This window comes from Oryzias latipes, chromosome 13 (genome assembly GCF_002234675.1).
Source record: "Oryzias latipes chromosome 13, ASM223467v1".
Lineage (NCBI taxonomy): Eukaryota > Metazoa > Chordata > Actinopteri > Beloniformes > Adrianichthyidae > Oryzias > Oryzias latipes.
The window spans coordinates 27,437,605-27,452,456 of NC_019871.2; the positions used below are offsets into that span (position 1 = coordinate 27,437,605).

At 39.9% G+C, this 14,852-nt stretch overlaps 1 protein-coding gene and 1 long non-coding RNA gene across 2 annotated transcripts in view; one reads left to right on the plus strand and one right to left on the minus strand.

The window, feature by feature from the left end:
* ankrd13b (ankyrin repeat domain 13B) overlaps positions 1–14,852 on the plus strand; it is a 62,767-nt gene that overhangs the window by 15,087 nt on the left and 32,828 nt on the right. The window contains exon 2 of the mRNA XM_011482923.3: positions 13,269–13,404. Coding sequence (XP_011481225.3) covers positions 13,269–13,404 — 136 coding nt within the window. The remainder of the gene's footprint in view (positions 1–13,268; positions 13,405–14,852) is intronic.
* On the minus strand, positions 931–4,059 carry LOC110016256. Its single transcript, XR_002291574.2, has 3 exons — positions 4,021–4,059; positions 1,843–1,948; positions 931–1,527 (listed from the first exon to the last, which is right to left on the minus strand). It is a non-coding gene; the product is annotated as an uncharacterized LOC110016256 (long non-coding RNA).

Consider the following 14,852-nt stretch of genomic DNA (forward strand, 5'->3'; position numbering starts at 1 on the left):
TGAACAGTGAAATTTTCCACATTTCTTGTATTTCTTCAAGATAATCAAGTGTAAATTAAATATGTGTACAAACACGTAAACAAGAATGAATGTCAAATCCATTCACATTTTAGTTTCCTAAAGTTCAGCCCACTGTTGTTTTTCCACATCCAAATAATCCAAAGGGAACATTCTTAGAACATTCTAGCACACTTTAAGGTCACATGACTTGCTAAATTCAGTGTTTCCACACATTGGACTGGAATGATGGACGGATCCGTTTTTCCTGACATCACGTGTCTTTTGTCCGCTGTGATGCATGTGGTTGTTTTTACGTTAAAGTAAAATAAATCTACCATGTCTCATTCTATATGGCATTTACAAAAACCAATATAAATCAATTTAGTTTATTTTGACACGAATTTACAATGTAATAGAAGTCACTTTGATTAACAATTTGCCTCAGACAGATCGTTCCGGTTGGATCGATCGTAATCTATTCATGAATTAGTCAATCAATCAATTTTGTCCACTTCACAGGTCCAGGAACGTTCCTGGGTTCGTGTTGTTTTTGTAATATAAACCTGCATGTTTCTTATTCATCAAAATTCAATGATCCAACAAAAAAGTTCTGAATTTGAGCTTTAAAATAAAAGCTATCCCCTCCCTTCTGAATATATGGGGTCTGGTAGTCTCACAGCCACAGGGATTGGTTGTGATGCCAAGAGACAAGGTTTTTGCTGGATCCACACACAGCTAATACTGTTTTTGATGAAAATAGAGCTTTTGATGTGGAATACATTCAGACAGAAAGGGGTAGTCCCTTAGAAGAAACTTGATAGCTTTGAAAACATTTCAAAGCCTGAACATTGTGATTTAGTTTTAGACAGCCATTGGTAAACTATGTTTTATTAACAATAATAACAGTAATCATTGTAATAACTTAAGTTGTTTGATTTAAACTTCATTTATTTTTTACAGAAGCACTGAAAACAGTGGGGAAAGCCAATCCTTCACTTTGTCACAATGTACCAGTGTTTTGCTGTCTAATAACTCTTTAATACAACTTACTAAACAGAAAGAGTTACTCATTTTAAACCCAGAGCTCTAATGTAACACACAAATGACTCTAAAAAGATGTTTTAATGTTGAGCAATTCCCACTTGAGCAACAACCACCCTGGCCTCCTCATAATCATTGAAAGATACAATATATTTTTTTTTTGAAATGGTGTCAGATTTGAGAGAAACAGGTTTTATGAAAGAGCAGAAGAGATAAGCAGGCTGATTGAGCCAGTATAGAAAAAACAAAGTACATTTTGAGAATCCCAAGAGGTTTTGCCTGCTACTGGTTCTTGTTTTATTTCCGACAGGTTAGCCGTAAAAACAAAAACTTTCCAAGGGCAGGGCTCGGGTCTAGGTTCCCTAAGGCTTCCTAAAACCATGGTCTTTGTCTGACCCCTCTCTGAACAAGATACTTTTGTCTTTCTCCACACAGTTGATGAGGCTTGGAAAGACTTGAAATTAGGATGCAGTTATGGAATCAGATCTGTTGAATCAGATTAAAACAAAAATTTGAACTTTATGTGGATTCAGCTTGAGTGAAACAATGCTGTTTTTAACCCTTGTGCTATCTTAGATGACCCCACCCTTCCATTGACGTGTTCTCCCTACCATGACAAAGGTGGATAAAGGTGGAAAGATTTCATGTAATCCATGGACACCAGTGAAGATCACAAATCATTGAAGAAAAAAGGTTCAGAGCACTGTCTAGTGGGTCTAGATGACCCAACTCCCAATGGTTAAGTACCTAGGATAGCACAAGGGCTACATGATAAACATGGAACTCCAGACCCTCTCTTACCTCTGATGAAGATGCTGGTGGCTGGGTTTGAGTTTCCCTAGCAGTCTTGATGTGTTTTGTGGACTTTGTGGAAGATTTATGACCATGTCTGTTGTTGGGTCAAGGCCTGCACAAATAGATTCAAATTTGATCGTCATCGTGATATCAGGTTGTGCAATCCGTGTATCGCAAAAGACGGCGTACACCGCGATAAATGCTTATCTTATACATTTACACCCATACATAGACGGAGAACAAATCCAAGCACACAAACATTATTCTTAATTGTAGTCCATGTCAGTTTTAGCTAGAACGGTGGATAATTGTTTAATGTGGTCTTTTCCTGACATACAAGCTGTTAACTGTCTCCTATTGAGATTAGTCGCAGTCAAATTCAAGTTGACTTTTATTTTTTTTCAATTGTTGCTGCAGAATGGAACTGACATTAGTTGTTTGTTTTGCCAAGTCTTCATGTATCACAAGGCATATTGCCATCACTTATACAGGTAGGTAGGTGGATCTTTTGGAGCTGGTTGTCTCAAAAGTTGCTCACATGCCAAAAATTGTGGGCCCCCCTGGTCTAGATTATGGCACGCCGTTGTCTGTGGATTATTCCATACACAAACAGGACTAAACAAGAATTACTCCAGGATGCTGTCGTTCTTTTGGTTTCAGCAAGTGCTGAGGAGGTTTGCAGTCACTGTGGGACTATCTGAGAATAGCCTCTTCAGCACTGGCAGCATTACACTCACTATAGTAAAAACAAATGTCCCTATTTTGGGTTGAAAAGCCCTCAAGTGGGTTAGTAGCATGTTAGTAGCAAGGCAGTGGGCTCACACAAAAGTCGCCGCTGACCTAAAAAGGACCTAATTGCATAAATGTTACGATTGATTCATGTTATTTATCTTCTTTTCTTCAGAAAAAATGCTTAATTTTACCTAACTGGCTATTCTTTTTTGGAGAAATCTTCACAAATGATCCTTCCCTCAGCAGCCAGCCTGCACTTTGCTGCAGATGTAAGAAGAAAATACCCACATGCACTCTCTGTGCCTCTTGCTGCAAAGAGGGAGTTACAAAGCCAGTCAGCCCTGCTGAAGTGTTCTTTGTCATTTTTTTTTTCTTTTTGTCATGCAACTTGATTCTTGCAAGATTCATGAGATTACAGTCACAGGAGAACCCTTTTTTTCAAAATGTCCAAATAAAGCCTGAAAATTGAGATTTATAGATATCAACAAACTGACAGGTAAGACGTTTTTTTAGTGTTGCCCACCAACAGATTCACAAATTGGATTCAAAGACTCAAAAATACCCCAACTTACAATCGTTTCTGATGTCCGTTTCAATATAATTTTTTTTTTTTTTTTTTAATCGGTTAGAAACCAGCAGGAAATGTAAAAAACTTCACCATGTTTTCTGGCTAAAAACTGTATAATCATAATCAAAAGACTACTAGGAACACGTTTAGAATACATCAAAAGAGTGGTTCTTTGGTGTATTCCATGTTCGTGTTGCATCCACTAATGGCTTCTTTGGACGAGGGATAATGGAGGACTTTGGATTACTTGTTGACAATAACAGTCCCAGCTATCACACCAACCCTGGACGGTCACTTTGATATCAGGGCACCAAAGTCCAGGTCAATAAGAGGGATCTGGGTCAGGAGTGTTAAGAGAGGTTGCTTAATGATTTTAAGACACCCTGAATGAGAAAATAAATTTATAATGTTTTAGATTTTGCTTCACTAGATTACTCGAAAATGATGCCGTCAACTGGTTGCAACCTAATGATTTCTCTGACTGTCTTGGAACGTCTGTCTAACGATGTGATAGAAAGATGATGAGGAGCTTTGTGAAGTACTGCTACAATCTGAAAGCTGAGTTCTACATGGAATATACTAACCTACTGCTTGATCTGTCCTACGCTTCTGAATGCAGTACAAGCAGTTGTGGAGTGCAAAAAAAAAAAAAAAAACCAAAACAAAGAATTCCAGCAGCAGACTTGGAGGAAGAGCGAAAAAAAAAAAAAAAGAAACAAAAACAGGCCTGAAGACTGTTTCAGGAGTCTGTCAGGTAGTGGAGGGCTGATGAGCGTGAAGGGCCCAAAATGCAGAGACGGGAGGCACACGGTTCCAGGGCAAGGGGTTTATTCAACTAACAAAAAGCGCTGCAGAGCAGGAAAACAAAACTAAACGTTACTTACTGTGGGCAGAGCATGAAAACATGGCAGAAGGGAGTCAGGGAAGAGACGTTAATGGACCAGCACAAGAGGAAGGCAGAGACAAGACTAATATACAGACAGGACTGACAAGACACAGGTGAACATGATCAGGAGAGATTGGGACCAAGGAAGTAAAACTCAAAAGCATGACAAAACAGGAAACCTTTCAAAATAAAACAGGAAGCAGAACCTAAATCATGACAGTGACATAATGGAAGCAAAAAAGTAATACAAAGAAACCCAAACCATGACAGTGTCAGCACCTGTTAAACCAGTGTTTTTCAATCATGTGTGCTGCGGAACACTAGACTACGGGGATTGATGGTCAGGTGTGCCGTAGGAAATGACTTCTTTTCACTGATCTAAAAACCTTTACCATCCCCAGAATATCAGCTCTGTGTTCATCAAAAAATGTCCAGGTTTCACACTGATTAAATATCAATCAATATAGTACAATATAAATACATGGATCTCTCATCATTTTCAATGCCTTTCAGAAGGGCGGCGAGAAAAACTTTTGACGGTAGCTCCTCCCACAAGGAGCATTATTTTTCTATACTTTCAGACAAGCGTCGAGCAGTGACTTTAATGCATGACATTATTATAATTATTATTGTTTTAGGTTACATATAATTTAAACTGGACGGAAAAATAAATACCTGGGCGAAATTAAAACTAGTTTAGTTGAAAATTATTATACAAAACTATTGCAACTTTTAGGAAAAACAGCTGCAACTTCCAGCTTTTTTTGCCTCAATTGTTGCAAAAAATTCTACATCAATAGACTACAGAGTTTCTGTTTTTTACATTTTCGGCTGCTGGTGTGCCTGTTGGTTTTTTTGTCAAGGAAACAGTGAACCTTGGCTCAAAAGGGTCAAAAAGCACTGTCTTAAACCTTTGCCACTCCAGACTTGTGGGAGAGTGCTGGAAATGGTTTGTTAAAGAGATTAAGCTCAGCACACATGTTCTAAATGATCTGCTTTTAAAAGTAAGAGCTGAACGCTCTGAGACACATGCAAAACAGAAATTACACTTCAGGTTTCCAGAGCTCCACAAAATGCTCCTCCAGCAGCTACAATGTTATATAATGTCTCAGAATTTAGCAACAACCCAGAAATGTCTTTTTGTGTGCGCTGTTGTATTTTTTCTGCATTTTGTGCAGCTAAGAGAGGACCAGGCTTTTATTGTCCTGTTTAGTTGTTGCGTTTCCATGCTCAGCCTCTGTGGAGAGTTTCAAACTTGTAATATATGGTTCCAAGTGGTCAAGGTTTTGTTTTTTTAAATGGATGGAAAAACCTATTTGGTCAAAATACTAGTTTTCATGTGCACAAAGCCTTAGACATGAGCACCAATCAGTCCTGTGAGACCTTCCAGTGCTCATATGTGTGAGGTAGATAGTAGTTGGTTGCCCATTAGTAGTAAACTGTATTTTCTCCTGAGAGATCCTGTTTGGTTCATGCGAGATGTAGAGACGCATTCATTATGATGAAATTCTAATGATGTTTGTGTGCTTTGATTCTCAACTGAACTTTGTTTACATTGGACTGAGTTATTAAGACGGGACGTCTGCAGTACGTCTGCAGGTACTAAGTGGAGGGTTGCTCCCAAAGGACTGTTGAGGCGCTCTAGAGTGTTTGCCAGGTTTGCACTACCAACACAGAAATCCACCAAGAAAAACCCTACATTTAGAAAATCCTTAATTGATCACTTGGAGATACCTCTAAAATGGAGATGTTGACTGTGAATAAACTGTATGGGGTCATCTCAAAATAACAAAAGCTCTTCTACATATATCATAATATACTGTTGACTTCTCAAACAACGTGAATCAGCTGATTCTGACGCAGAGAAAAGCGGATTTTCATTTCAGCAACACATCACCAACATTAAGTGTTGCATTGCGGCACAAAGCTGCTTTCCACCGCAACAGAATCCGTTACGTTGATCGCGTAAACACGTCACTGCTGTAAAGTGTGGCATGTCAACGCAAGGCTGCTTTTCTTCGCTTCAGAATCCACTGGACTTACGTTAATTCTGTAAACGGTTGAAGAGTTATGGTATTCCAAAGAATGACGATGACTGATTGACAATGCAACAGAAGTTAAAGTGACGCCATTCTGCTCCAGAACAGCGTCTGTTGTTGGCGCTGCCTGTTTCATCACTCCTCTGATGTGGCGTACAGTAGTGAGAATGCTCTCCCAAAGTTTGATACTATACTTCCTGTTACAATACTTTCTGTTACTCTGAAGAGAGTGACACGTCCTGACCTGCTGATATTTGGCCCCAATTTCTGTGCACAAAGCAGAAAAATAAGTTACACTACTTTGGGAATACATTCATGCAGTTCATACATGCGGGGGGAAAACAGTTCAATTCACTGAATGACGTTGCAAACTGTACACAAATATGCTTGAGCTGGAATTCAAACCATCACCTCTGTGCACTGATGATAAAGTGAAAATCCCTCCACAACGCAACCGCAAAGCATGTTTGGGAGGTTTGGCCAAATGTGGCTCTACATAGTATTAATAAAAGATGAAAACATGAAAATGATAAACCCTTTCACCCCGGATTGACAATTTAATTGGCAATTTGATCAAGGAATTTGAAATTTTCAAATTTCTGTTTCATGTTAACTACATGGCTAGTTAAGCTGAGTAAGCTGTTTGTATCACTGTGCGTAACAGGTTGGTCTTCCTTCTGTGGGTAAAGTCTGTTCTGCATAAGCTTTTTCTTCCGAGTTCACAGTTCTAATCAGAACATGTCTTTGTTCTCTGCTGATTACATTGAGTTTCAATGGCAGCCACAGTTTCTTCATGTCTTGGCCTCCTCTGTGCCGCTCCTCACTAAAGCTGAGACTGACACAGTTTACTGGAACGACTTGAATGTGTCATCACAGCTAATTTATCACATGCGGACTCATGCCAGCTTGAAGATTTGATGAACTCTTTGCAGTCGGTTTTAAGCTTTTGCTTCTAAGAACAGCTGGTAATTGAGGGACTATACATACAGTACAATGAAAATCAATGTTAACTGTTTGCCTTTGTTAATAAGGTAGCATCAAGTCCAAAGATAACAGTGACGGCACCAGGAAACCTCTGAACAAGCATCTCAGATGGTCTGGCTATGAAAAAAGTACCAAAGAAAGGTGTGAGGTAAGAGACCGTTAGCTGAAACTGAGAGCAGTTAGAAAATACAGTCAGTAAGCTACAGCTGGAACTGACTGAAATGATAAGAATTGATTATTCTTTGGTCAGTTGTAGTTTTCTCTATACATTTCTCTTTGGGTGTATTGATCAATAGTTTTCTTTCTCTTCCCCTGGGCGAGCCAGAATTGACATTTCCACCAAAAGATGGAAAACTGGGAGTAATCATATTTTTTTCAAATTGGCTGTATAAATCAAATCTTTAGAGAAATTTTGGTCTTTTAGCTGATTTATTTCAGAGAACGCCAGAGAATGTCATGACCTAACCTCACACTCCCTGGTACTTTTCAGACCTTCAGCTGGTTTGTTTTTAGTAAACATGATATTAACTGTCTTGGGGCCAAAAATGGGCAAATCAAGCCATTTCTTTCTGCAGGCAACGGGTTGTAGTGAACTCTAATGCAACACATACAGTAAGAGTAAAAGTAGGTGAGACGCAGGCGTGTCATGTGGATTTGTTCTTTTTTCGACCCCCCCCAAATCCTGTGGACAGCGCAAAGTATGGACGTGATAAATCCACGGTCCTTTTTTTGCAGCCTGACAGTAAAAAATCAGGAAATTAGACAATCAGAGTGTAGTGTGTGTGGATATCCTACAGGCTCTTATGTATCACCTGGACATCCCCTGGGGGCGGCATTTGTGTGCGATCAGCAGGGAACCAGTACTCACACCTTACTAACGATGAGAGTGTAGTGTAAGGGCACCGTCATAAGTGTGTGCAACTAACGTTATCCTTACAAATACTTCATGATACACTGAACGTGCGCTTTACAGTCACAGTCCCATTCACACGCAGGTGCTAAACTATAATCACCAGGAGCAGTGCGGGGTGAAGTGTCTTGGCCAAGGACACTTCGACACATGGGCGGGCAGAGCAGGAGTCGAGCCTGCGATCCTCTACACAAAGGACAATCGCTCTACCTCTGCACCACGGCCGCCCCATGGTCACCGCACAAGCCTCAAGAGAACTCCAAGACACACCTGTGCTACCCTTGAAGCCTTAGTCACATGATCCCATACTGGAGTGGACCTGTGGGGTTGTTGCAGGTTTTTGAGTAGTCTGGGCCTGTGCAGGGTCCATCTGCATCTTAAGATAAGATAAGAAAAGATAAGATAAGATATTCTTTATTGATCCCACGTTGGGGAAATTCAATTGCTACAGCAGTTTAGTGCAAAAAAGAGAAAGAGAAAAGAAGAGAACAACAGCAATGTGCAAAAGAATGAAGGGTGTTCAAAATGTGCAAAAAGACAAAAACAAAATGTGCAAAAACAAAAACAAAAAGTAATACTTATGTACACTATTACGACATAACGTATGTTATGCGGAATAATAAAATTAAATAAATAAAGTAAAAAAACAGAATATTCGGACGGGTTATGGATGCACGATAACCGGTTTGTACATGCATATTTAAACTGTGGCATTGTAAAATCTAACAGCTTAAAATTGTGTCTTGTCTTGTGGTCCCGTGAGGCTTGTGTGGCCACCTTAAGGGACGTCATATAAACGGACCTTAAAATTATCGTGCATCTTATGAAGTACAAGTGATGCTCTCGTACAGCGTAGGTCATATGTAAGTGCCAGTAGGATGTCCAAACAAACTACACTCTGATTATCTAATTTCCTCATTTCTAACAGTCAGCCTGGGTGCAAAGGGGGGCACACTTTTTACTTGAACTGGACTAACAGGCTCCCTGCACAGTGCGTAGGGTTTGGGGGGGACTGAAAAAAATGAATAATCAGTATGAAATGCTAGCGTCTAACCTACTTCACCCTAACTTGCCATTATTTGTTCTTTAAGACTTCACCATGACCTGTCCCTCCCTACAAAATATTTTGAAAATGAAGTTGGATATTTGCAGGGAAGTGTTAGCTTTTTTGGCCAGAAATCTAGGTGCTCACCCTTGTGCTATCTTGTGGGGTCCAGATGACCCCACCCTTATATTGACGTGTTCTCCCTACCATGACAAAGGTGGATAAAGGTGGAAAGATTTCATGTAATCCATGGACACCAGTGAAGATCACAAATCATTGAAGAAAAAAGGTTCAGAGCATTGTCTAGTGGGTCTAGATGACCCAACTACCAATGTCAAAGTGCCTCGGATAGCACAAGGTTTTAATCCGACATCTTATTACTCATCAAGTGCCATCATCAAATCATCCTATTGAAAAATCGTATGATTCAAGAAATCAGATAATGTGAGTGTAAACAGACTCATTGCAGTGTCCTGCGACACTCTTAGAGACTGCCCTTTTTAAACCCACAAAAACACTCAGCATGGAGAGTGACAGTGTCTGCGTGTCGGTTCTTGCCTCTGTTTGTCTCCAGCAAAACAAGAACCAAGGCCAACATTTGGAAGGTGTTGGTTGCTACAGTGCTCCCCACTTGGTCCCTCCCTCTGTTCCCCTGCCTGCACAGCTCCTCAGGGATTCCCCCCATACTGCTGAGTTCCTCATCTCTTTTTTATCAGACTCTCATCCATTGTCTTTCGTCTTCCCACACCCTATCCAGTACAGCGCCTTTGTTTTACCACAAACAGCTCCCTTTCTTTCCTTGAGCTCTGGGAGAGCTGTGGAAGATTTGTTATCTAAAGATTTAGCAATAGAGCAGAGAAAGTGCCTGCATTAGCACACAGTATAACCGTAGAATGATGGTCGATTTGATTGAGTTATGCTTTTTACAGTAGCCACAATTATTTTTGTTATTCATGTTTTGGGTTGTGTTCTCGTTTATGTGTCTTCCGTGTTGCTTTCCTCATTTCCCTTGCAAATACCGATCGCTCCAGTAACTGTAGGTGAAATAATTTTAGCAACAGCACATATTTTATTTACCGTGCTCTCTGGATTGTTTTTTTATGTATCCCTTATGAAAAGCTGCAGTAACCTGTTCATTTTATTTATTTATTTTTAATTTAACCTTCATTGATCCTGACAGGACAGATTAAGAACAATATTCTTCTTTACAACGGTGGCCTGATGAAGGAAAGAGGTTACAAGAACAAGAAAACATAAATGGAATATAATTAGAAGAAAAAATACAATCTAGAAATGTAAAACTCTAAAATCTGATGACATGTTTGCCTCAGTGAAGAATCTTTCATTGGAACCAAGCCTGCTTTTACAACTGATCAAAAGAGGATTGGACTGGGATTGTTTTTTTGTTGCTAGTGACAGACATGGACTAACCTTAAATCAACTTATATTTGCTCTGGATGTAGATGAGCGTCAATTATTTATATAATACTAAAGTTAATATTGAGTAAATATTGCTGTAAAACGGGCCAGTACCAAGTCACTGGATTGACCCTGTAAGACTCACCACATCAAAGAGTTGGTATAAAATAGTTTTAGGAATTCCACAAAATATTTAATTTTTTATGTAGATTATATCAATTGTGATAGGCTGGGAGATTTGGGAAATTTCTGCTCACAACAATGTTTTTATTGAAATATTGACTTGAGTTTTCAGGAAAAATATTTATCCTACCGACCGTCTTAAATTTAATCCACATATTTTTAAGATGGTGTCACTGTATTATAAAGACTTCACTCTCAACAGTTTTTGCATTTTTTCCAAATCCAAAGTGGTCATTTAAAAAACTTAATAACAATAGATAAGTTATTCTCAGCATTAAGTTTTGAAATTTAGCAAAACTTTTCCCGGTAATAGAGTTTTTGAATTGAGCAGGAAAAGCCCCTTTGACTGCCCCTAGTGGAATGACGATGAACTACAGGGCAGACAAAATGGACAGCAGTGGGTTTGTGAGGAAAGTGTTGACCGTGCTAATGAGATAGGGGTCTCAGAAATATGATACCCGTGGTTATACAGGGTTAGCAACATTGTTGTCTCTGTTTTTAAGGCGCTGCTTGACAAATAATTAGCATTTTTTGTTGTTGTTGCTTTTGCCAGTAACTACATTTTTTTTGGAGTAATACTCTGGCTTTGTTTTCAGTGTTTGGATATTAGCAGAGTTACAGTTTGTGACTTGTAAGAAATCCTCCTTGCTTAAACAGCCCCTTGGGAAACTTCCTCTCAGTTGTCCATACCAGAGTTTTCCATCTTTCCTTCTCCAGTATTATTGAAAAACTGATGAGCAGCTGTTGCCGTTTATTTGTAGAACACCTTCTTGGTTTAAACCGCAACCTTTTTGTTGAGACAGCCATGTCTGTCTGTGAATCACACACACTGCAGTCAGAAAAGGAGAACATCCCTATGGATGATCGAAGCTCACCTGCTTTTTCCTGTCAGCAGATCTCATCCTGGGACAATGTGTTTCTAAACTGAGGTGTTTTTACTAACTAAACCTGCCAAAAGTTTGCAATGTTCTTCAATGTTCTTGACGGAAAGCTCTCAGATGGGTTTCTTTTTCTGAAGCACAGAGATTTGAAATGGCAGGAAGGGAAACCTGATGCTTCTTTAGGGGCAAAGCCTACAGACATCCTAGAAAACGTTTCCTCTAATGTTGGTCAGTTATTATTCTTCCTTTTAATGCGTTTGGTCAGAGTAGGAAATCCAGTGCTTTCTAATGGCGTTATAACTGGATCAGTAGGACAGTCAGTGCTTTGAGTATTTTTCATCTGCTCTTCCGTGTTTATTGATATCAGGAAGAAGTGATGAGAGTTCTCTTTAGGCAGTAAAAACAATGCACTGGAAAGCACCTGTATACTATTGGTTGGGTTTAGGTAATTCCCTTTTTTCTTTTCTTTTTCTTTCCCTGGGAAAAATTGGGGTTGTTTGTCTGTTTGCTGCATTGTTATTTCCTAGGAGTCTGAATGTGATTTTTTTTCTTCAGACACAAAGACGTATTTTACTTTTTGGAGGGGGTACCATCTATGTTGTGGAGTTGCCTGCTGGATTTAACTAAGTTATTTAGTCTGGGAATATGTTCAAGTTAGCATTTTCAACTAACTTGGTGAATGCTAGGTTCTTCTCTATTCAAGCTGCTTTGTTTCACCTCATCCAGGTAAAGAGTTTCCATCCAGCTCTCATCTTTTAATTCATCAGGGATCCTCACTCCTCTCAGCTGCTGGCTTGGTCCTTGAGGTCAATTCTTTTTCTTGCAGGGTTTTTTCCCCCCGTTGTGTTTCAGGTCTCTATCATGTAAATTTGTGGAGCATAAGATATGAGTCATTGTCCTTGCTATCTATCTGCTATCCTGCTGGCCTCACCACCTGCACTGCAGTTTTCAATAGAAAGTTGGGCTGAAGCTGCCGTTGTCTCTAGGTGCACACTTCCATTGACAGGATGGTTTCTAACTGTGGCCGTGAATAGTACGCCTCATTCGGCAGGTGTGTAAACTTGGCTGAACTCTGGTGCAGATCAAATAAGCAAAGATGGTCCACCTTAAGGCACGTTCACACCAATCATGAGACGCGCTAAGAGTCTAGCATATGGTGTTTGCACCGGACAACCGGGTTCAACGGACACGCATGCCGTGGGCAGTCGTAAAAACTTGCGTAGCTACGAGTGAAGCCGAAAGTTTTGAACGCAGAAGCCCAAAATGTGTTAACATAAATTTAATTTCTGAGGGCGGTGTGAACACAGCTTCAGAACGAGGGTCTACAATGATGTGTAAACTGGCTTTGGTGGGCTTCACTTTAGGCTGAATGGTTAAAAGAAAAATTGTGTGGCTCAAAGAAAAAAAGTGAACCAAGGACAGTAAATTCACATTAGAAGCAGTAAACACAGGCCACCAACAGAATAAGAATAAACATAAACCTCCAAAAATGTCTGGTAGGTAAACATGGAGGAGATGGAGATAACCCGCCAAAATAAAACGTTTTTTTTGTTTATCTGAATGGGACCCTTTCTTATTGCATCTCGACCTATTGCCTTCTCTTCTTAAAACATTTGGCCATGACTCAACTGGATCAATGAGAATATAAATTGACATACATGTGATCTTGTGATATAAACGTACTACTTTCTGACATACATAACTTGCACATACCTTTAAATAATCACAATACAGGTTGTCCTAGACTCTCTCTCATTTTGTTTTGTTGTGTCTGATCGTCTACAGACCGACATAGAGACAGTGGACCCCCGTGGCCGGACGCCTCTCCACCTGGCTGTCACTCTAGACCACCTGGACTGTGCCAAGGTTCTGCTTCAGCATGGAGCTGATGTTAGCAAAGAGAACCGCAACGGATGGACCGGTGAGTGTGTTTGTGCGCAGGTAACTCTGCAGTGATGGATCTGAAAGGAAATGGGATACGTTTCATGATAAATATGTTATGAGGAGCATTTAATAGTCTAATCTGTCATAGTCAGTGCAAGTGCAACCCTGAATTACAGTTAAAGATTGGATCAAAAACCCTATATTTTTTTTATTCAAACAATAGTAAAAAAATACATTTTAGAAATGTGTTTTGGGGTTTTATTTTAAAGATCCACTCCAATCATCTTTTGATCTATTGCCAAAAGGTTCCCAGTGGTCTTTTAATTATTATTATGCCATTTTTAGCCAAAAAGCAAAACCTGCATCCTTTTCTAGGAAATAGTTTCTGCTGAGCGAAAGTAGTTCATTAGAAGTTCACCTCTGAATAGTGAGCGGGACTGTTGGCACATAGCACCCCCGCTCCCCTTCTCCTTCCCGTTGCTGAGAGCTCTCTGTTTACACGCTCTACTGCTAGCTTGCAGCGCCTCACACCCCCAACCTCACATTACTGTTGTAATAAAAATGTTACAGATGTACAGTTTAGATCCAGACTCCAGCTCAGACGAGGAAAACAAAGACGTTCACGGATCTATTGGTTCACATGTGGAAGCATCAGAATGGAGCGGAGCAGGGAACTTGTGGCCGGCTCAGCGTATTTTCTACATCACAGATATTTCAAAGGACATTTTTTCATCTTTTTCTGATTCACAGCAATTAGTAGAACTCAGAAATGCAAATCTAAGCTTAATTTTGTTTTTATAGTGCCCTTCGCTGAAGCCCCAAAACATATATGAATCATGTCTTAATTATATTCTGTCTATGCATATGGTCTGTCCGTTCTCTTTTATTGTGTTTATGATGGTTATGGTGCATCCAGACAGACGTATTTTGAAATTGGAGCATTTAACCAATCACATTTCAGCTGTAATTTGTTGCCAGGCAGGATAAGGGCCTTCACCATGAGTTGTGAAGGCCTCCTAATGCAAAATCAATGTCGGTTATTCATTTCTTTCAACCAATCAGGTTTTGAGTTGGTGTCAGCAGGGCTGTCTAACAAGCTGACATCACAGTAGTCAGACCTTCTGATTGGACAGAAGTTTCAGGAAGTCACATGCAGCCTTGTCCAGTTTGACACAGAGCCGTGGAGCACTTTTCGATCCGTCTCAGTTAAAAACCGAGCTGACTGTAATGTACGCCATGGATGATTTAGCAGGAAAATCTCCCACTGATCTCCTTGACTTCTTTCATCAGAAAAATCTGAGTGAGATCATGAAGCAGCCGTACAGATTTGTGTGTTTGGCGCTGACCATCCCTGCGTCCACTGTGTGTGTCGAGCGGACATTTTCGTCTCTAAAGCGATTTAAAACCTACCCAGAAACACAACTGGACAGACTGGGCTCTCAACACTGGCCTTGATGGAATAGAAAAGGACTTCATGATGGAACT